The 20,763-nt window shown below is 38.2% G+C and overlaps 2 protein-coding genes across 2 annotated transcripts; both read right to left on the reverse strand.

Moving 5' to 3' along the window:
* Positions 1-6,086: 6,086 nt before the first annotated feature.
* Positions 6,087-8,104, reverse strand: LOC147611938 (uncharacterized). Its single transcript, XM_086783801.1, has 2 exons — positions 7,807-8,104; positions 6,087-7,731 (listed from the first exon to the last, which is right to left on the reverse strand). Exon 2 carries the CDS (start codon positions 7,724-7,726, stop codon positions 6,371-6,373), a length of 1,356 nt encoding a protein of 451 aa, XP_086639927.1. The 5' UTR covers positions 7,727-7,731; positions 7,807-8,104; the 3' UTR covers positions 6,087-6,370.
* Positions 8,105-14,910: 6,806 nt separating this feature from the next.
* On the reverse strand, positions 14,911-19,901 carry LOC147611939 (glyceraldehyde-3-phosphate dehydrogenase, cytosolic-like). Its single transcript, XM_086783802.1, has 14 exons — positions 19,429-19,901; positions 18,780-18,850; positions 18,593-18,663; positions 18,434-18,472; positions 17,815-17,915; positions 17,607-17,719; positions 17,383-17,482; positions 17,081-17,227; positions 16,929-16,989; positions 16,710-16,807; positions 16,010-16,152; positions 15,717-15,800; positions 15,527-15,616; positions 14,911-15,429 (listed from the first exon to the last, which is right to left on the reverse strand). Exons 1-14 carry the CDS (start codon positions 19,561-19,563, stop codon positions 15,366-15,368), a joined length of 1,317 nt encoding a protein of 438 aa, XP_086639928.1. The 5' UTR covers positions 19,564-19,901; the 3' UTR covers positions 14,911-15,365.
* Between the last annotated feature and the right edge of the window lie 862 nt (positions 19,902-20,763).

Below are 20,763 nucleotides of genomic sequence, written 5' to 3' on the forward strand. Positions count from 1 at the left end.
TTCACGTCAATCCACATTATCCACACATCAATCCACATCATCCATACATCCATTCACGTCAATCCACATTACCCACACATCAATCCACATCATCCATACATCCATCCACATCAATCCACATTATCCACACATCAATCCACATCATCCATACATCCATTCACGTCAATCCACATTATCCACACATCAATCCACATCATCCATACATCCATTCACGTCAATCCACATTACCCACACATCAATCCACATCATCCATATATCCATCCACATCAATCCACATTATCCACACATCAATCCACATCATCCATACATCCATTCACGTCAATCCACATTATCCACACATCAATCCACATCTTTCATACATCCATCCACATCAATCCACACGCCAATCCACACCATCCATAAATCCATTCACGTCAATCCACATTATCCACACATCAATCCACATCATTCATACATCCATTCATGTCAATCCACATTACCCACACATCAATCCACATCATCCATATATCCATCCACGTCAATCCACATTCATTTCATAAGTATTCCCATTCTCATCTAAACACATCTTTTTCTATCTCATCACTTATTTCCTCATTTATCCTCATCAGATCTCATCCTCTTGCATCTACCCATACATCTCATCACTTCACATACATTAACATCTATCCAGTTTACATCGCATCTTATCACATCCATTTCACATCACATCTCATTCATTCACATCCCGATTCACGCGCTAACACGTTCATTCACGTCCCTTATTGTTCATTCACATCCCGATTCACATCACATCACATCACATCCATTCACATCCCTTATCATTCATTCACATCCCGATTCACATGCTATCACATTCATTCACATCCTATATCATTCATTCACATCCCGATTTACATGCTAACACATTCATTCACATCCTATATTATTCATTTACATCCTGATTCACATGACATCACATCTCATCTGTTCATTCACATTTATCTGATTCACATCACATCTCATCACATCTATTTACCTCTCATTCTCATCACATCCATTCTCTATTCATTCTCATCTATCTAATTCATATCACATCTCTCTATTTATAGAATGTAAGTGAATTCTTATTTTTGATATAAAGATTCTTTACGCATCTATTTATGCATAAGAACAACTTCAGTGGGAAATAACACTTTAATAAAAATCCGTTTATGCATCTATTTATGCATAAATTCAATTTTAAGGAGAATAAAACTTTCAAAATAAAAATAAATCTTTTATGCGTCTTTCTATGCATAAATTCAATTTTAATGAGAATAACTCTTTTGAAATAAAAATAAATTTCTTTATGCATCTTTCTATGCATAAAATCAAAATTAATAAAAATAAATTTCTTTATGCATCTTTCTATGCATAAAATCAAAATTAATAAAAATAAATTTCTTTATGCATCTTTCTATGCATAAAATCAAAATTGATGAGAATAACTCTTTTGAATAAAAATAAATTTCTTTATGCATCTTTCTATGCATAAAAACAAAATTGATGAGAATAACTCTTTTGAATAAAAATAAATTTCTTTATGCATCTTTCTATGCATAAAAACAAAATTGATGAGAATAACTCTTTTGAATAAAAATAAATTTCTTTATGCATCTTTCTATGCATAAAATCAAAATTGATGAGAATAACTCTTTTGAAATAAAAATAAATTTCTTTATGCATCTTTCTATGCATAAAATCAAAATTTGATGAAAGTAACGCTTTTATAATAATAAAAAATCTTTTATGCATCTATTTATGCATAAATTCAATTTTAATGAAAGTAACACTTTTATAATTAAAAAAATCTTTTATGCATAAAAATCAGTTTTGATGAAAGTAACACTTTTATAATCAAAATATTCCCAATATGCATCTTTCTATGCATAGAAATCAATTCTAATGAAAATAACACTTTTATAATAAAAATATTTCTAATATGCATTTTTCTATGCATAGAATAAAAATAACACTTTTAGAATAAATGAAAATCTAGTGTTTATGAATGAATGGATCATCCACACTTTTTGATAGCTATTATGTATGTGTTTTGTTTCCTTATTAAAATGAAACGTGTTTCTTGTTTGCAGCTCATCAGAAGATGATTTCATCTGTCGAGGCAAAGGCTCATGTTGGGAAAGGATTCAGCCCTTGGAGAATACATAAAATCCTTCAAATTGCCACAATTAGTTATATATCACCAAAAGTTTTCAGACAATGCAAGTTTTCCATTGTTTGCAATAATCAAGACTTTGTCTAGATATCTTGGGGACTATCCTATCAGATGGAATAACGATAAGATAATGCTACTAGAGAAGCAAATGGCTTTGCAAGTCTTCAGTCAAGGGCCTGGCATTTACGCCTTCAGAGGACCTTATCACTTGACCTACACAACATATGCACTATTATGTGTAATTAAGGATAGCCAATTGCTTAAAGATTTTGGAAAAATGGAGTTCCTCACGTATCAAAAAGAATTACCTGCTCCAATCGAAGATCATGTAGACGATGAGGCAACTCCGAAAAGGAGAAGGGTTTAGTGATTTTTCAGTGAGATGATGATCATGATACTCATCAATATTGTATACTATTTTGTTTGTAATTTTTAATGGAACTTTTTATCTCTCATAGAAAGAGTATTACAACCCAAAAGACATACTGTTGTAAATTGCCTCATGTGCTTCTACCCATGCATACGCTCTGTCTTGTAGGTGAAGATAATCCTGATAAGTTAGATGAGTATGGTAAACATTTTTTCTTAGATACAAGCAACCAACCAACAAAGTTGACAATCATCTACTCCAATACAAAGATAGCCAGAATTAATTAATGCAGTTTTGCATCATTACAATCTATTAATCCGGCAGTGATTTACATACATCTTTTTTTCTCTCCACATGTTCTGTGCTTCAATAGCTGTTGAATTTTTAAAGGTTTCTTTCCCATGAAGCTAGTGCAGTATTGTGCAGTAGAACCACAAGAATACTTCATGCATGTTGTTTGCTTTTCTTCTTCCTCCACCATGTTGTGTATGTCTGAAATATGCATTGCGAGCCTTGTAATGTGATTTCTCCATTCCTTGAATGTTCCATATACTTGGGTACCCATATTTTTGAATAAATAATGGCATATGATTGTAGATAATATGTTGCAAATCAACACAAAAAAACAAGGTTATGCATTACACAAGCTACTTCTGCTTTAAAAAAGCATGAATCTTACCATGTAGTGTGTTATGTTGGATTCAGTCCAAGCATCCTTCACGACTTGTTTAAATGTTTGCAGATTGTCTTGAAAGTTCTTTTTATATTGCTTTGTCTAAGTAGATTTCTCAAACATCCTAAACAGAACATCAATTAACCGCCAAACCTCTGCTTTGGCATGTCTTGATTCACCCTCTTGGTCTTTCACAGCATTATGGAGCTTCTTCCATTAATCATACTTGATTTTTCTAACGTAGTTCGATTCGTATAGCATTCTTGTCTTGGTCTTTTTCTTTTTCCGGGATTGTAGAGGTTTTGAAAGAAATCTTCTTGCTTTTACACCCCCAATGGATGATTTCAATGGAACATCCTTCTCATTTGTTAACCTCTTTGTGTCTTGCAAAATACAAACATTTTGCCCATGTAGTCCAATTTCGGAGAACACTTTCTCTAATGATGCAATAGCTTCCTATCTCTCTTTCACCTCCTTAATCTTCCAAGCAAAGCCAATGTACAGAAACACTAGTTTCTCTATGATACGGCACATGGCACATTGACTAGAGGAATGGAAAACGCAGGATGAAAGTTATCATCAATCAAGTTTCAGTTTGGTGGCCTTCTCCACCACTTACAATCTAGCTCTTTTGCAAGGCCCATGCAATAAAGACATGGCGACTTTGCATTAGCTCCCTTGCTGCAATTAAATAAGCACTTGAGAGTCTTTAGGTCACCTGCAAGATGCCACTCAACCTAGAAGTCTTCCATGTCGTCTACACTAATTAAGTGTTCTTATCCCATTCATTTGTTGGCTAACCAACTCAGGAATTGATGTATGATGAAACATCCAAAACAATGTTTCATGATCTTCTTTCATGATGTGTACATATTTAAATAGATAATATCAATAGAATATACCAAAAAAATGTGAAGTTAATGTAATGTGATTTACCTCAAATTATCCAAGCCACCAAATATTTGCTTCAAACTACACACTAAAATATTGAGGTTTATCATCCTTGATGCTTGTATCAAGTGCTCTATTCATCAGTGTTATTGTCACTCTTTTCACCTTTTTTTATTTAATAATCTCGCATTCATCAAGCTTGATGAAAAATTTAAGCAGACCTCCTGTCTCCTTGAAAGTTATGTCATAGAACTCCACCATTCTCTTCTGTAAAAGTTCCATATCCAAGAATATGTTATTGAATTCATTGTACTGAATGCTACCACTTTCTCCATTGAACTCCTCTTCAATGTGATAAGGTTTACCGATATATTGCAAGACCTCGGCATTAAGCTTGCTCTGGAAAGCCCAAACATCTATAGGAGTTGGAAGTAGTCTCCCTTTAATCTTGGCAGCCTTAAGAACTAAAGATTGTGACTTCTGAAGAGCATTGTAACCTTTACGACTCTACTGACACCATTAGTATCCATAGCTTCCTGTATTTCTAATGTGGAAACTACATTACTGGTAACAAAATTTTCTATAATCTTGGCAGCCTTAAGAACTGAAGATTGTGACTTCTGAAGAGCATTGTAACCTTTACGCAACTGCTGACACCATTAGTATCCATAGCTTCCTGTATTTCTGATGTGGAAACTACATTACTACTAACAAAATGTTCTTTAATCTTGGCAGCCTTAAGAACTGAAGATTGTGACTTCTGAAGATCATTGTAACCTTTACGATTGCTGACACCATTAGTATCCATAGCTTCCTGTATTTCTGATGTGGAAACTACATTACTGCTAACAAAATGTTCTATAATCTCTTTTGATCAACTTGAACTTCTTTTCCTGCATCAATTCTTTTACTGTTCTTGAAGTAAGCAAAGGTTTTAATTGCTTTGCTGGATGGAGATTGGGATTGATATTCTCGTTTTGTCAGGTTGCATTATAACCCTCTAGTTAGAACAATGATAGATTCTAGCATCTAGAAGACAATATTAACAAAGCAACTTCTTTAAATACATTTATTACCTGATTTCTTGAATTCTTTTCTTCACACCACCTGAGCGTGGCTTCAAGATCTCAAAGTTTTTGAGCTTTCTCGTCCTCTATCTTTCTCCAATGCTAGTGTCCTTTGCCCTATATCTCCTTACTTGTGTCCTTAATCTTGCAATTTCAATCTCATTTTCCTCCAATTTCTTTCTGAGGGCTTTGCAATCTTCTATTGAACGGAGGAGTTTGACTACTTGATGTTGTGAATAATGTCTTTTACCATCTACATAGGTAGCAATGGATTTGCAATATCCTAGGAATCCATTGACTCCATCTCCTATAAAACGTAACAAAGTAGTTAGGTTTGAGAAAGGGAGGATGGGAAGTGGTCATTGGGTTGATAGGGTAAATTGATCATCACACCAAAGATCTATGTGATGTAACCCTACCATTGTCATGTTTTCCTTAACGTTTGATGAGAGGATTGCATAGTTTTTTTTGTGCTTTTGAATGGGCTCATACTCACTATCAAGGTCAATGTGCAGATGATACTCTTTTTTTTATCTTTAATTGAAGGGTTAGTTGCATTGATTAATCTGGTTAATTGAAGGATTAATCCTCCATTGGTTACATGTAAAGATGAAAGAGGGTGTGGAAGTGGTTTATTACTTTAATTTCAATTATACCGCCACAATGCTTCATTAAAGTGGAAAATCTTAGTGAAGAAGATTCAAAAATAAGGTTGCAGCCTCATTAAATATCAGAATATAAGGTTATGACAAGCTCGCAACCTTATTCGTAAATAAGGTTATGACAAGCTTGCAGCCTTTCTTAAATATCAGAATGGTAATTTGGAATAACATGTACATTTTGATATTTGGACACTTTGGTATTTTTAAGTTTTCTCCAGTGAGAAAACGAGCAAGTGAAGAAGCTACATTGATTGATAGGTTTCCTTTGCCGCCATGCCCTCAACCACATTGCCTTCTGTACAAGAACAATGCTTGTTCCTGCAATGTGGTTACTTAGCAACCCCCATCCAGTATTCAAATTGAGCTGGTCCATGGAGTGATTGAAAGTTGGCAACTCGAAGTCCCCATGAGAGACAGAAAGCTGCTTCTGTGGCGGCTTGTCATACTGGCCCTCTGATTTCCTCCCAGCAAAAAGGGACAGGGGCCTAGAGTTTCTCTTCTCCATAATTAGTCCTAAGTGGAGGAATCCAAGCGCTTGAGGGCCAAGAAACAGGCCAGCTTGATGAGCTTGTGGGCATTTTGCAGGGTGCCCAGCTTGCCCTGGTCAGCCGCCTGGATGAGATCTTGAAGAAACTCGGGTGTAAAAAGGTCCTCATCATCTTCAGCTTGAGAAACAGCAGTAGAATTTGAAGGTAAGGAGGAGGGGGCTGCCGCTGCAACTGAGAAGAATACCCTCATTTGTGCTCTGATGTCGCCAATGGCATTTGGATCGTACCCTCCTCTGCCACCTTCCTCCTCCAAGCCTTCCTCTGATACCTCCAAAGCCTTCACAACATCCTTGGCAGGGCTTGCCTGGTTTCCCACAAAGCTTAGCAGCTCGCCGTATGTCCCTTCATTCAATGGCTTGTTTCTGAAGGGGCCTTCTCTCTTGAAGAAACTCAAGTAATGTGTCTTCTCATCCCCCATGAGCCCCTTTGCAACTGCTGCTATATACTGCAGCATGTAGTATGTCAATCGTGCATGCACGACCTTCTCCAGTATCCTGCATGCGGCTTCCTTCCGTGACCCATCTATGATTCTTCTTAAATGCAAGTCACAGTTATATTCCCGCCATAGCTGAACAATCTGCTTCCTCTCTTTCCAATCTGGGTCTAACCTGTCCTCACTCAACCCATTGCCCTTCTTCTGCCCAACTATGTGCTGCTCCTGAGTTTCAAGACCTCCGGCAGGGCTACTTTCTTCCTTTCGACAAAAAGATGAATGTTCTTCCTTTTTAGGATGATGTGGGTGTTGCCATTTGTATGTCTCTGCAGGACGGTTTTGCTCTTGATGATGGCATTTTCCATGAAGGTTACCAGCATAATTGTTCTCCACAAGCCAAACATCCTTGCCCAGGTTTCCCTTTGAGTTTGTGACATGGTTATCATCATCCAGCTTTTGCCCTATCATTTGCACCCTCTCTCTAAGGGACTTGCCATTTAAAAGCCCTTTCATTTCAAGTTGGAGAATGGAAAGGCGACGCAAGAGGACATTCAGGTTTGCATATTCCATCATTTTGGCATCCGATGCCACAGCTCTCTCTCTGGAAAATGTAGGGCTGCCATGCCTGTATACAGAGCCACCATCCGGGTAGGTGTCATGGAAACCTGCTCTGCTGACCGATCGGCTCCGTCCGACATGAGGGTTTCTGTGATCAAATCTCACAGTTTTCCTAGCACAGTGGGGGATGGAGACGGGGCATCCACATAAGTGATTGCAAGTAGTACGGCATGCTGATGGGCTAGGACTGTAACATCTTGCAGAGGGGGAGTAGTAACCAGGCGTACTCTGCTGAAATCCTAATCCTGTTCTGTCTCTCGAGGTATACATTTGCCCTAATCATATACGGAGAAGAAAACAATGACCCGATTTGATGAAAATGTGCGCAAGAGAGAGCGTTACAGAAGTACCTGAAGGTCTGCCGCAGCCGCACTGTTGGGAGAAACCCTAACGGCACAGGAAGTGAAAAGGGTTCTGGAGGTTTTTACTGGTTCAATGGAGGTGCCATGGCGTCAATTGATGGTGTAAGGGCTTTTGGCCTGATGGGCGAGCAGCCAAACGTCGCAGCATGGCACGTGTGAAGACAAGATGCCCACGAGGACACAGATGCGCATCACATAGCATCGTTTGCGTCTGTTCATTCTGTGAAGACGGAGGTTTGCGCGCGGCCGTCTGCATGCCACGTCACGTGCCCTATGCATGATGCCGTTATGCCAAAAAATAAATAAATAAATAAATAAAATCCGATGTCTTCTCTTTCTCTCCACTATCTCATGAGGTCTTAAAAAGACCTCTCTTGTGGGATCTAGATGTGTGAAAAAAGATTTCGTTTGCGTCGCCATTTCTCCACCATCGGATCTTAAAGTAAATTAGCTTAGGTAAACTAGGGAAAGTAAACTAGGTGGTTCGAAAAAAACTCTCAGCATTTTCTTTTCAACAATTACTTAAACAGGTGGGATTGACGTGCAAAAAAACGATTTTGCTTGCGCCACTGTCGAATCTTAAAGTAAATTAGCATAAGTAAACTATGGAAAGTAAACTAGGGGGTTCATAAAAAATTCTCAGCACTCTCTTTTTGGCAATTAGGTGAACAAAGGATATTGGAGAAAAATTTGTGGTTTTCTTTTCCCCGAGTTTCCTTTCAGAAGAGATCATTACAAGAATATTTGGAGACTATTATGAGAATATTTTAGTAAATGTGAAAATCATATGGTAGACAAGGCTTTTTGAGAAGAGTAAAATCAAGTATAAACTAGAATTAACACTCAATTGAAAGTAAACTAGGGATGTAGCTATATGTAAACTAGGGTATCACGCATTAAAAGTAAACTACGAGAAACCTGGATATTGCATGCACACACTCAAAGTAAACTAGATCTATATGGCAAACTAAGGTCTATATGGTAAACTACACATTCAAAGTAAACTCGGAATGATTGGTAAACTAAGGATTAACTAGGGTTTTAAAACCACGCTACTAGAAATGTTTGGTAAACTAAGGAGTAATTAGGTTTCTAAACCAAGCTAGCAAATAAGCATAAAAACATGTAAATCTAAGTATGTTCACGATTTAAACAATATCTACAAGTTAAACGATTTCAACTATCATTTGAAAATTAGTTGGGATAGTCGTTGGTTAAGTCCGAACTAGATTCCTACGTAGGTCTCGGTGTGGGAACGTGACTATTCTTCCTCTTCCCTTTCCCCTTCCTACATTGACTCCTCGATGGGGTCCTACTATACCTCTGATCATTAGGGAAAGAGGAGCTTCTATTGCATCTTCATTCGAAATTCTCTCTTGACCTTGTAGTAGCACTAACTGCATGTAGGTAAGGAAGTCGGGACCACGCATCATTTTATTAATGCCTTCCCTTGTGTACGATTATTCTTTGGCTTCCTCAGCCTTCTCCGTGTTGTGGGATCATCCATATCTAAAAGGGTAGCCATTTCCCACCCCTCTTTGGAGTTTTTATGAATAGGTTCCAATGGTGGTATTCCCTATGCCAGCTTGAGCAATAGCTTGCCAGAGAGAGAGAGAGAGAGGAGAGTGCCATTGTTATGAGACTGACAGGAAACACTAAAAGGAAGACTAGGAAAGATTATTTATATGTAAAAGGTTTGTATATAAATAAGGTTCATGGGATTTCAAATAGGAAATACCTAAGCAATGGTTAATAAGCATTAAAGTTTTTTTTTTTAAAGGAAGTAAATGGTGCACAATGGAAGCCCAAGGGACATAGAGGAGGGCATCCCCTTCTAGGGGTAGTTGAAAAGGCATTGGTGATTAAAAAGGCAATGTTTAGCCAATGAAAGGTCAAGGGGTTGAAGTTGGAAGGTCATGCACCACTTAGGCCTATATAACCATGAGTTTAGGGTCTATTTGGGATATGGTTGGGTGGAAAATCAAAGTACTAGTCTTACAAGTCCTCAAGCTTATAACTCAAGGAGCATTACATTAGTATCAGAGCCAAGTTCTTTCTCTTTCATGTTTTCATTGAGCTACTCATTGCTAACTCTAATCTTTACTTCTTAATCTTTTCTCTGTTCATTTCCATAAGCTAATACCTATATTTCTCAAATCTTCTCCATACAAAATATCTCTTGCATAATAAATTGGACATACTTTGGAGTTATACATGGAGTAAGTGAAGTACAAGACAACCTTGAAGGATCTTTGAAGCAAATATGGCAACAAGGAGGGATCAACGGAATTGTTCTTCACATCATTGGGGACAATTCATAATTACCCAACCAAGTAAGATCATTGTGTTGCAATTTTCTTTTGCTTTGTAAGAATTTTTCCATTTTGGTTAGTGTTAGAGTAAATGGCTTCTCAAGGTGGGAAGGATGAAAATGGTGAGAGAAGGAGAAAAACCTAATGTCCTCTTTCCACATGAAAGAGGATATTACAAAACCAAATAAAATAGATATGCAAGATTTAGACCTTAATGATTATGAGGATATGGAAATGAAGAAATTGAAACAAAAAATCTCTAATATAAAAAATAATCTTGAGAAAATGGTGGGTCTTCTTAGCTCCTTAATGGGAGGGGAAAGATTGGAAAAGAAATATCTAAAAATAACATTGGTGAGGGAAGGAAAAAAAACTATAGAAAAAGTGTTTAATGAAACCATAATTGAAGAGGATCCCAAAACTAGAGACTAGGGTATGGTATTCAAAGATTTAAAGGCACCCATTTTTAATGGAGAAGAGAAGGAGATAAATAAAGATGTGGTCCATATTTTTCTACAAAAATGGCAAGTTGCATATTTTAAGAAATGTGCCTAATCATAACAGCCACATTGAAGCTAGCATATCCTTCTAAGAAAAAACTTATATAAGTGGTGGATGAGTTTATGGAAAGCTAGGCAGGTACCCGATTCTTGGGATTCATTCAAGGAGTTATTCTTAAAGAAATATCTTCATAAAAATGAAGAGGACTGAAATTGGGAGGAGTGGAATAATTGTTCTATGGATCAAAAGAATTTAAATCTCGCTCAATATATAGCTCGCTATAGAGAAATTATCTTAAAGCTTATAGGAATAGAGAATTTTCAAAAATTAAGACGCTATATTAGAGGCCTAAAAAGGAAGTACGAGAAGGACGTTCGCTCCAAAGAGCCAAAGAACTTAGATGAGGCTATAAGATTTGCAAACAATTTTGATGATACCATGGGTAATGGTAATCGTAAAGAAAAAGATTTAAATGTTTCATATAAACCTCATGGAAAAAATTTTCTCTCTCAAAAAAGAAAGGGTTTTTTCTTTAAAAAGGAAGAACCTTCAAAAAAGCAAAAATCCAATCCTAGTAAGTTTCTAAAAAAGAAAGATTTTGAGAGAGCAATTTAAAAAAAAACTTTATTTCTCTTGTCTTGAGCCAAGACACGATAAAAAGCATTATCCTAAGTCCCAAGGACAAGAACTTACTGGGAATGGTAATAATAAACCTAAAGGAAAATCAGTACACACTATTTAAGAGTTGACACTTAAGGATTCTCCTAAATATAAATCGGTCGAGGTTTGTCATTCTGATGAAAAGCATTGGTGTATGGTGACAAAATCTATGTGGGAACCATCATTTGGACCACATGATTTGGTTCAAGTGTATAGAAATATTAAGAATAAAAAAGTTAAAATCCTCATAGATAATACGGCCACACATAACTTTTTAAATTACAACTTGGTTAAGAAACTTAAGTTGCCTCAAGTCCCGAGCTCTCATAAGTATATAGTATCATTAGCTAATGGCTATGATAAAGATGAGTGGGATACTATGGTAACCAAGTTGGGATAAAGATTCAAGAGTATGAAGTACTTTTGTATTTTCAAGTGATGTGTCTGTCAACCGCACAAATGTAATTCTTGGAAGAGAATGGTTATTTTCATTGGGGGAAACACTTTCAAGAAGCTATTTGCATAATACACTAACATTTGAGCATAAAGGAAAATTTATTACATTGCAAGGAGAGCACAATGTACCATCTTCTCCTTTGATATGTAATATTGAGCTCCAAAAGCTTCATCAAGATAATGAAATAGAACAAATGTTTTTTTGTTATGTAATGCCTCAATTTAAAAACCATTTTGAAAAGCTTGATTTAAGTATTTGTGAAGTAGTTAATTCTTCTTTGAACAATTTATTAAACATGTTTGTCCAGAAACATTACCTAAAGGTTTACCTCCGAATAGAGGGATAAATCATAGAATTTTTAAAGGATTCAAAGCCAATTAGTAAGCCACCTTATAGAGTAAGTTTGATTGAAAGACAAGAAGTTGAAAAATAGTTGGCTGAATATTTAGAACAAGGCTTTATTAGGCCAAGTAAGTCTCCCTGGGCTTCATCAATATTATTGGTGAAAAAAAAAAAAGATGGATCTATGGTCCCTTTAAAAAAACCAGTTTGGGACCCTAACTGATTTTCACAAAGTATCAGATCTACGTTTCCACATGCTTTTGTCAACTCACAAAATTCCACCCTATTTGATTTCCACAAGGTATTAGATCTACCTTTCATAACATTCCATTTATCATTTTTCTTTCCTTCAATCAGGGTCATGAAGTTGCAAGTGAAGTTGTAAGCAATATCTTACCCATTCTCTGGTCTATCTATACTAAACGGTTGATAATATGTTTCAAATTGTTTAAGGTTTGAGCCCTTATCATTCTATCCATTTTTTTTGAACCACATCCCACATATCTCCCTCCTTTTTTGGGGAAATATATATTATATTATATAAGGGCTATTACATTATGACCATCCTTTCATCTCTCAAAAGTTACCCATATACATTTGATGATTTCAAAACCAGACAGACTACATAGTATTCAGTCATTTACATATTTTATCCCACACCTTATGTTCAAAGACAAAAGACCATTTATCCCATCTAATATGAATCCAAACTGCTTACTGGCCTGCAGAATAGGCCCAGTTAAAACCCCTTTTGGAGTCGTTTCCTCCATATCTCCCTCCTTTTAAAGAGTAGCTTCATTCAATGTTGGGGATGCATGCTAACATCTATACGGATATCTCTTTTGCTTCTCCTCGTCTTCCTTTTGTCCATTCCTTTTATACACCCCAAATTACATATTTTTCACACTTTTTTAGATTGGCTTCCTTTCCTAATGACTTCTACAATTCACAATCCTTCCAGTGGCTTTCAGACTTGAAGGAAATTTGCATTGCAATCCTTCTTCGGATTTTCTAATTCATACTATATGCGAATACCAAATAACTAATGCCTATGAAAAGCTAAAGGGAGACTCCATTGGCCTTGGCTTACTAAATCATGCTCTGCACACACATACCCTATGTTTATGGATGGTCTGGGCTTGGGACTTGGGCGGGCAAGATTGCATGTGACATGTCCATCTTCCATCTTATTTCCATACATACATACCCTATTTTGTTAGATGGCCTGGGCTTGGGAGTTGGGCGCGCAAGATTGCATGTCCATCTGCCATCTTATTTGCATGGTTAAGGTTTCTCCATAGAGTTGGGCAGTCACATGTGTAAAGACCACCTATGCTCTGTGTTTGATCGTTGGCCGCACACCAAGTTAACAAGCCCGGCATGAATATTTACACAAATTCCAGTCGCAGGTATAGATGATATGCTCCTAGCTTGATAGATTCAAAATGGGCTCAGGTATTTCTAGTTACCCTGTGCCCCGAGGCATCAAGTACTTAAGGAAATACTAAAATCTTTGGAGACATTGGAGGACCTGAATGTTACACATCATCTTGCTTCAAAACTCAAAGAAAGGACATGTAAGGGCCTATTTTAGGATTCAATGACAGAGAGCACACATAGTGCTTTAACTTGCTTAATTTCACATAACTTCAAAACTCAAAGAAAGGACATGTAAGGGCCTATTTTAGTATTCAATGACACAGAGCACACATGGTGCTTTAACTTGTTTAATTTCACATAAGGCTGTCTACTTTCGTCTCGAAAGAATGGAAAACACCATGGATTGGTGGTGATGAGAGCAACAAAGGACAAGGCGCATGAAGTTCTAGTTCCAACCAAGCATGGTCTAGTTCCAACCAAGCATGGTAACTCAAAACTTGAACCAAGCATGGTAACTCAGTAACATGTCTTGAAGACTTCTGGTGACATGCTCTTTGTTATTATGTCAGGAAGCCGACGGACCAGGGCGGCGGGATCATGGAACCGTCACGGATGGAAAGCCCTCGAGACGCAACAGGGCTGGCAGGATCATGGAACCATCACGGATGGAAAGCCCCGAGGAACCACGTTATCACAAGAGACGGGCAACATTAGTACCTATACAATTTTAACTTTATGTACTTGCTTCTATCTTGCTTGATGCATTACATATGTGCGGTGGCCTGTAAATGTCAAAATTTATCTAACAAGGCCCTCATCATCCTTTAGCTTGCTTGGTGCATGAATATATGTGGAATTATAAACAAGTTCATGAACCATGTCAAATGGCCTGTCAATGTCCAAATTCACATAGCGGAGAGACCCTTCTCATCTTTAAGAGTCATTGTGAGTGCAAAAAAAAAAAAAGTACAGCAGATAGATGTTTAAGGTCTTTGATAAAATGCTATTTCTTTTAAGAATGAACTCAAGTGCTAGTTCATTAATCCTGACTTAATATAAGAAGTTGAAGTGATTTTCTGAACTAAGTATCAACTTCCTTGCTAAGATCCAAAATACAGTAATTTATCTGGAATGTCTGAAATGAAGGCCTTCAATATGCAACAAGATGCTATGGACAGTTCATACAACTAAGGAATCAACCTTAAGGGTTAATTAGTAAGGGATACATGATTTATTTACATGCACATCAAGTTAAAATTCATAGCAGGCCCACACAAGTATCATTAATTGTACTTTTTCCACACTAGATTCCTTGTAAATCAACAAACATAAATGAAGCCACAACAATGCAATAACACCATAGTCACAATGCTTACAAAAACAGAGAAATCTCAACTGCCTAAAACTTGTATCAACCATGCATATACTTGAACCATCAAGTTCCCCAAAGCTCAGAAGTTGGACTTGCCCTTGGCATTAATAATTCCAGTGACATGATGAATAAGAGCTGGTTTCAAGCCCACAGTGCCTATATCAACAAATAGCTCGAACAAAGTTAAGCCGTATAATCCATACATACATCATTTCTCTTTAGTTCCAGGGAGAACCCAAAAATACTTTATTTTGCTTCTATTGAAGGTTCCAGATTCGGCAATAAGAATCAAAACTGCAAACCAAGTCAGCCACTCAAGGAAGCAGCCTCTACAAATCCCTTATTTTTCAGCAATAAGAGGAGAGATCCACCTTTCCTCTGCAAAACTGTTCTAAAGCTCCAAGTCTCTAATTAACACCACCGTTTTGGACCTCAATACCATAGCATTGCAGAATTTTGTAAGCACTTTGATTGGATCTCTCTGAGTTCCTCTGAAAGTATATATTGTTCTGATGTCTGTAAACTAGTTGCCCTTGTTGGCAGCCACAACCACTGCAATGTGGCTAATCAAATCGACAACTCGGTTGCTGTCATTACAAAAAGACAGGTTGAAGCGTATGAGATGATGTAGAAGAAAATGCTAAGAAAACCGCTACAACTTGTAATAGGAGGTATGGTGAGTACCTGTATCCCCACTCATTATCATACCACGACACAAACTTTACAAACCCATTATTTAGGGCAATGCCTGCTTTTGCATCAAAAATGCTTGATCTGCAGCCAACCAAATGCAAGGTTAAAATCTCCTAGAGGAAAGCAACACTTCCTGCATGAAAGAAATGCATTACTTTGCAGCCCTTGTCTCTGCAGTTACCTTGCATCACCAACAAAGTCGGTGGAAACAACATCATCTTCTGTGTATCCCAAAATTCCCTTCATAGAACCTTCAGATGCAGCCCTGTAAAATAGCATATTAAGTTCACACCTCACCCTGAAAGACAGTCTCTTTTGGATTGAACTTACTCCTAGAGCACAGCCAGGATATGAGGGCTAATCAAGACTTTCACAATGATTATATTACAAGTGTGGCCTTCTGCACCTCATCTCTTGGTAACAGTAAGATGTGCAGAAACGATACAACAGAAAATAGTGCTCAAATGAACTTACTTCACAGCCGCCTTAATGTGATCATATGATGCCCCTTTCTCCAGACGACAAGTCAAGTCCACAACTGAAACATTAGCAGTTGGCACTCTGAACGCCATTCCAGTCAGTTTCCCATTCAATTCTGGAAGCACCTTCCCTACTGCCTGCAGTAATCATAAATACTGAACATAAATACCATGACTACTTGTGAGGACCAACTGCACATGGGTTGAGTGTTATAGCCCAAGCTGGGATTACCAGTGTTAACCTTGGGTCTCTGGCTTAGGGTTAGGACAGGATTATAGTTAGGATGGCTGATCAGACGCTGGGTAAGAGGCAAGGGCTAGCAAAGATGAGGTCTAGATTAGCAGACCAGTGGCTGAAAGCAGCAAAAAGCCTAAGGATAGGGCTGAATGCAGTTAGGGCCGGTCTATAAAAGTGTGCCCCAGGCTCAATTATTAATCATGGAGGAATCCACAGGCAAAGATATCTATGCCTGAGGTTTTCTTCTTGGGAAAGCTTTTAGCCCCAACCCTCAGCCTTAGCTGGTCTGGGTTTACCTTAAGCCTAGGTCATCCGATCTGAGGTTAACAATGGTGTCAACCGAGTTCAGGATGCACCTCATTTGTAGAATTTTAAGTAGTCGGACATCATGACTAAGCATTATATCAAATGTTAAGGATATTGGTTGTATACTTATGCAACTCATGATTCTACACACCTTGGCGGCACCTGTTGAACTTGGGATGATGTTTTGGCCAGCTCCTCGACCACCTCGCCAATCTTTCCCAGAGGGACCATCTACAGTCTTTTGGGTGGCTGAGAAAAACAATGTCAACTGTAAGTTTTGATTGTCATTTTTTGCTTTGGTTTTTAGATGGTGCACTATATATGAGATGGGCACATGACTATCAAATATATTAAGTTGAGATCACAGCACCAGTGGTAGCATGCACTGTTGTCATCAGGCCTTCAGCAATTCCAAACTCTTGGTGAACTACCTGAAAGCCATCAGTGTCTAACTGAGTACATCATCATTTTGAAGGAAATGACCTGTATCAGAGCCCCTACAATGGAAACTCATAAAATTACTTTGGCAAGTGGTGCAAGACAGTTTGTGGTGCAGCTTGCATTTGAGACAATCTGCATTTCTGGCTTGTAAGATCCCTCGTTGACCCCCATGACAAACATTGGTGCATCTGCAGAAGGTGCTGAGATGATGACTTTCTTTGCTCCACCCTGTATTAGCACCACACTAAATTGCTTATCAAATGAACAGTCCAATCAGATTGTCAGCCTATTCAGGCACCAAGTGATAGACAAAATTACAACCGTTTTTTCTCTACTTGAGCAGTGAAAATTACACTAAGGACGGTTATTTTTCTGACACTGACCTTGAGATGTGCAGAAGCCTTATCAATGGTTGTAAACACTCCAGATGCTTCAACAACGTAGTCCACCCCAGCTTGGCTCCAAGGGATCTCAGCTGGGTCTCTGTACAGACACGATTAGACTTAGACCTCCATTGTATCTTTTGTGCACGTGTCAAATAAATTCAATGCTTTTATGATCAGAGATCATCTTTCCAAATAAGCTCAGGAGAGAAGCTGCCACTGACCTTTTCCCGAAGACCTTGATGGAGTGCCCACCAATCTCTAAAGTTGTATCATCAATTACCTTGGTATCGTCTTTGTAGATACCATGCGTTGAGTCATACTTGAACATGTAAGCCTGCCAGTACACCAGACGTAACGCTTGTTAACACCAAGCAAATGTACACCCATAAAGATTAGTTCATACTTTGCATATAGGGTCCATAATTTTACCATGTACTTGGTGTCAATGAAGGGATCATTTACGGCCACCACCTCGATATCCTGCCTAGCTAATGCTACTCGCAAAACTAGTCTTCCAATGCGACCAAAACCTACAGAGTTGAATAAGACAAATGTGCAATTAAGTGTCATAGGAAATTCAAAGATTGCTTGCACATAAATTTCAACTCTCACATTCTACCTCCATCAAAAAATCTGAGATTAAATTCAGATGAATCCCTATGTCATGCTTTATTATTGTGTGCGTGCCTTAATCCATGCATCAGTGTAAATGCAAGATCAACCAAATTTGAACACACTTGCTATGCATATATTTGTTTACTTTGAAGCAATTTAAGTACACTAATGAGAAGCTTAACCTAATGAAGAAAGATTAATAAGCACAGAAATCCAAATTCGTAAACTCTTCGCATAGTCACTGTTGAATGCAAGTACAAGGTTGAGGTGAGAAAGAAAATAACACAAATTACTAAGTGAACAATGCTTCCATTTTCGTTGATACCAAAGGACACGCTGTCAAAAGGGGTAGTTGGGAAAAAAACTTGATATGTAAATGCATCTAACAAGACCAACTAAGAAGTAAACTTGGGTGAAGTTGTAAACTGCTCACCATTGATTCCAATTTTGACAACCTCTTTAGTGGAAGGCTCTGAAAATTTTTGTGGAAAAATAAGGATTTAATACTTTTTAAAAAAAATAAGTTTTACATACTTTGCAGTTTTGCAGTTAAATTTAGGACCAAAAACAAAAATCAATTTAAGAGCCATACTTTGCACTTTTGCAGGAATCTCAGTGGCTACTGCGCCGATTGTTTGTGATTGCCTTGGAAGACTTTGGCACCTACCAGATCCAATATTTAGAATGACCAAAAGTCATCAATAACCAGATGCCAGTTGTTTGACTAATCAGCTTCTTGAACACATACTCTAAGCTCATTCAGAGCGATCTAGCTTTACCTTGAGCTGCCGTTTTTTAAAGATGCAACAGAGCCGCAAAAATCAGAGGACTTCAAGGTTAATCCGGCATTCTGAACAAGAAACCCCAAAAAAAAAGTCTCAAACTTATAATCCATTTCGTCCTTCCTTGTGAGCGAGAAATGGAATTTGAGACCATAGTTTGGCAGATAAAATTGATGCATCATAGCTCTTATTCAGCAGAAAAACTTTGATCCAAACCTTCATTTAGCAGAGACTTTGCAAGACCATAAATTAGCAGAAAACTCTATCAGCAAGAGAATGATCATGATCAGAATGATCATGATGAGCATGACCATGTTATCAAAACCTAGCTCGATCTGAAGCACTAGCTTGTGAAACAGTTTACCTAGCTCAACAGCAATTGTTGTTCTGCATGTATGCAAGGGGAAAAAAAAAAGACGCTACCGATCTGACCTAGCAGCTTAGCAAAACTCCTTGCATGCAGTAGAACCCCCTAGATCTTAGAAAAATCTTTTGCATGCTATGAAACCCCAACTAATAAACTTAGCGGCTCATCTGAAAGAAAGAAACAAAAAGCGATCTGAAACCCTAATGTTACAGAGAGAGCCTAGCTTAACGGAGAGACTCTTATCGTGCAGTAGCTAAGCAGATAAACAGAAAGACCAACCTTGGCGAAGAGAGGAGCAGAGAACCGTCCGGAAGATGAAGAAGAAGCTGCTGTGACTTGGTGAGTCTCAGAAACGGATGAGATTAAGGAGGTCGAGGAGAGGCAAGATCGAGCGAAGGTCATGGAGGCCGCCATCGGTGAAAAGACCTGTGCAGGAAGCTTGGAGGGAGGGAGGGAAGGAGGAAGAAGCGCAGCGATGGCAAACTGCAGCTATGTAGCAGGCAAAGAAGCTCAGGATTGCAGTCCCTCTCGCCTACACACACGATAAAGATGACGAAGAAGACGATGAAGCGCTGCAGACACGAAGCTCCCTTTCTGCAGACAAACCCTCGAAGCGCGCGTCTGACGTGGCCCACCGTCAAACCGACCGATCCTTCATCCGACGGCCCAGAGATCGTCTGCTTCACCACCCCACTGGACATCAACACCCTTGCAGTCTAACCGTCCGATCTTGCGCCCATCATCCAACGGGTGAAGCGAGTTCTGAAAATAATTTTATTTTCAAAGGCTCCTCTTTTTCGGGCATTTAAATTTTAGATATTGGGGATGGGGGCCCACCACGTCACGCTTTATTTGTTTAGACATGTGTACACGTCACGCACCACACCATTGGCTGGTAACTTATGTGTTGGACTGGTCTACAAACAGCTTTTTCTACAAAACACGTGTCCTTTATAGCATGGAGTCACACGTTTGGACTGGTCTACAAACAGCTTTTTCTACAAAACACGTGTCCTTTATAGCATCGAGTCACACGTTTGGACCAGAGTGCTTACGAGTCACGAAAAACTTTTTTCTCAACCGGTCTAAAAAAGGACAAGGTTCAAGCCTCGCCCGTTTCCATTAATAAAAATCGTGCTACTAGCCAGTTTTATAACTAAATATGTAAAAATTTAGTCAGTTATCATAAGGACAGTTAAATTCTTGCTGAGAAATTTGAATTTCAGCCAGTTGAAAATACACTAAAGGTTGGTTTTTCGTGAGCACTGGTTTGCAGTAATTGCCTCATGAGTCTTCTGCTCTAACCGGGTTTGGGAAAAGATGGGTTTGCTTTATCTTGGAGCATGTTTAACTTTTGAAAAATCTGCCTCATCTCAAGAGAAGGAAAAATGCCACCTCCAATTTTTCAAAAAATAGTAGTAAACGGATGAAAGTTATGAAGAAAATGCTTAGGTTTACTCAAATATGTTTCCCAAACACTACGGGCTCTAGCTCACAAGCAGTAGCACCCTTGCCTCCCAATGATGCCTCTAATTTTTCAAAGAAAAAGTACTTCTTCAAAATTGCCTTATCCTCTTCAACCCGTGGTGAGAAGGATTCATGTCTAGTTCACTC

This window comes from Cibotium barometz, chromosome 46 (assembly GCF_041138505.1).
Source record: "Cibotium barometz isolate CiBa-2024 chromosome 46, ASM4113850v1, whole genome shotgun sequence".
Taxonomy (NCBI): Eukaryota; Viridiplantae; Streptophyta; class Polypodiopsida; order Cyatheales; family Cibotiaceae; genus Cibotium; species Cibotium barometz.